At 43.9% G+C, this 2788-nt stretch overlaps 1 protein-coding gene across 1 annotated transcript; it reads left to right on the top strand.

Moving 5' to 3' along the window:
- Positions 1–733: 733 nt before the first annotated feature.
- LOC144133796 (uncharacterized) lies at positions 734–1923 on the top strand. The gene is made up of 2 exons (XM_077666893.1): positions 734–995; positions 1499–1923. Exons 1-2 carry the CDS (start codon positions 821–823, stop codon positions 1921–1923), a joined length of 600 nt encoding a protein of 199 aa, XP_077523019.1. The 5' UTR covers positions 734–820.
- Positions 1924–2788: the final 865 nt, after the last annotated feature.

Below are 2788 nucleotides of genomic sequence, written 5' to 3'. Positions count from 1 at the left end.
GAAAACAATCAAAATGGCCGCCGCCCACGGCCGACCAATAGGAGAGAGGCAAATGATACACTTTTTGAGACAGTTTCGATTGAGACTGATCCGTAATCGCGCCCCTGCATGTTCGCACGTTTCATCTTCTGACATCATTTTAATCCTAACAATTTGGCATTATTTATTAATGCGAAAAAATTATATGGTTACTTCGCATCAGCAAAACGTGTCCGCGAATTCTATCTGCACGGTTATGTCTTTTTGTGGAGATAAATGTGCAAAAGTTTGAGTTAGGCAGTGCGCGAGTAGATCTTGAAGAGGGAAAAGTTTGGTTGATGAATTGTAATTAGTTAATTAAATTGAAATAATGAAATAAAATCTGCTGTGTTTGAAGCAGGTTTTGTGTGACCGATTCGATGAAAAACGATGTAAATGCACGACAAGGCTTACTTAGTATAAAAAACAAATTTAAAAAATGAAAAACAAAGAACTACAAAATAAAAAAATGAAATAAAAAGTTTCAACTAAAAAAATGAACAGAGGGAGCAAGAGAAAAAGGGAAGGCTTTCGCATTTCCGTCCTTAAGTATAAGTGCAATCTTTTTTCTTATTGTGAATTTTTGTGAAAAATTGTCATAAAATCTGCGTACTACTTTTGAGCAAAACATTACAGGTGGTAGTGTACTGGTTAGCGATTTTGTTTGTTTTTTCTTTTCAAGCATTCCGTGCTGCGCACAGAATGCACTTCACCTCAGTGTGTTTCACTGCACGGATTGTGCTGTAGGAGATGCACAATTAAGAATTTTGGTGCAGGTGGCGGTACCCTTGAATGCCGGCCAATGAGTCCGGCAACAGAACTGGTTGGTGCAGTCGCCGACCATATGGCGACCAGACTGCCAAATCCCTTTGACAGCGACGGGGCCCATGTCAGCGAGGCAGTGCTGTCCCTGCCACCTGCTGCATTATTGGAGGCTATGGTAAATGACAACGAACCAAGCCAAGGCGACTTTTCCAGTAAGTAAGGCTGCCCTCTTTAAATACTAGTTACAGCTGTCACGGTTCGAAGTCCAAAACCTGCGCCTGGGCTGAGAAAGACGTTGTTGGGGAGGGCTATGGATTAATTTCAACTGCAAAGGATTCTTTAACGCCCGCTTACTTGCCTCATTACACGGGCGTTTACACAACTCCTCGCACCTGTCGATATGTGGGCGCAGCATCCTAGATTCAATCCGCAACTGGTGCTCGGCTATCAAGCGGCACTGCAGCAAACACTAGTTATTTTCTGCTCGTTGTATGTGCACGTGCTCAAGCAGGCGGGCCACATATTTATCAGGACTTCTTGGCGGGCTCGTACTGGGTTCATTTTTCGCCATGTCACATATATGTTGAGAAGTTTGTTTTTAGATGTCTACACTAGTCGCGACAATGTAAAGCATTTGTTTTTGGTTCCCTGTTATGGTCTGAACAGCCTCTGTTTATGGGCTTATTATGTTTATGGTGTGTGCATGTTTTTGCAGGCGAGGTTCCTGCACCCACATCAAGGCAGGCAGCACCGTCACCATGGCTGAACAGCCGACCACTAACTGACGAGGCACTTCCTGTTCAGGAAGAGTGCCTCAGTGCAGGCAGACCAGCAGTGCTCGTGCCTGTTGTGCCGTCGTGCCAGAGCGTGTCTGAGGACATCGCACCAGCACAAATTGCTCGCACGAGGGCAGGTGGCCCCCGTGTTGCTGCGTTGGAGCGGACACTGGCTCCTGAAGTAGCAGCCAGAATTAAGGCTATTGAAGCTGAGGACCGGCGCAAGGAAGAGTTACACCAACTCGACCTACAACTCCGCAGGAGCCAGCTGGCCGAGCAGCGGCTCAAAAACAAAATGCAGCACAAGCTGCTTTCTCTGGATGTTGAAATCAAGAAACGGCAGCTAGAAGCACTGAAGCGGTAAATAGAGAAACAAAAATTAACTTGTACACATTTGTCTCGGAACACTTCTGTGTACAATTACCAACACTCTCGTCATTTTGATGCAGTCGTACAGTATTTGCATGTTCCTTCAGTTTCTTAAAAACAATGTTCTTTATTTAACACACTTGCACATGTATAAACAGCATAAGAAAATATAATATGGAAAAGATCAAGCAGTAAAATAGGGAAGTAGCCTAAAAGCAGCCAAAAGGAAATCTGTCGTTGGCAGAAATTGGAAGGTGCCATATTGGTTCACGAGGAAAGTGACAAAATACAAGTTGTGAAGGGTGTCACGCAGGGAGACACGTTCTCTCCAGTACTATTCGCCACGTGCTTCCAGGATATTTTCAGAGAACTCGAGAGGAAACAACGAGGATGAAATTGAATGCGAATGCCTTAATAATCTCAGATTTTCTAAAAATATTTCACTGCTATGTAGCTGAGAACAAACTTCCAAACATGATCGAAGACAAGTAAAGCAAGGGAAGCAGAACGGTGGGAGTAAAAATGCATATTGAGGTCTTCAGTAATGTAACAATCAGAACGGAACAGCCGACAAGAGGCAGTAAAGCATTAAATTTGTAAGGTAAACGCACCTATTTAGAGCATAGTGGCCACAGATCTGCGCCACATGTGTAAACTAACTAGGAGAATAAGAATGATGGTGCAGCACATTTGCCAGGCACTCTCCAGCTATGAATGGCAGTTTACTAGTATTCCTCAACAGCCATATCTTGTGGGGCAAAGCCTATAACCTATGGGGCAGATATAGTGCAGCGAACTATGGAAAAGAAAATGATAGAAGTAGCGGTTAAAGTGCAGAATGAATGAGGGAATAAACGCGA

This window comes from Amblyomma americanum, chromosome 5 (genome assembly GCF_052857255.1).
Source record: "Amblyomma americanum isolate KBUSLIRL-KWMA chromosome 5, ASM5285725v1, whole genome shotgun sequence".
In the NCBI taxonomy this organism is placed as follows: Eukaryota; Metazoa; Arthropoda; class Arachnida; order Ixodida; family Ixodidae; genus Amblyomma; species Amblyomma americanum.
Note: the sequence above shows the minus strand (reverse complement) of the source record. Positions and strands in the feature narration are given on the sequence as shown.

Coding starts and splice junctions, on each gene's coding strand:
- LOC144133796 (XM_077666893.1), top strand. CDS start 821: ATGAGTCCGGCAACAGAACTGGTTGGTGCAGTCGCCGACCATATGGCG. Junction 996..1,498: donor AAGCCAAGGCGACTTTTCCA/GTAAGTAAGGCT, acceptor ATGTTTTTGCAG/GCGAGGTTCCTGCACCCACA.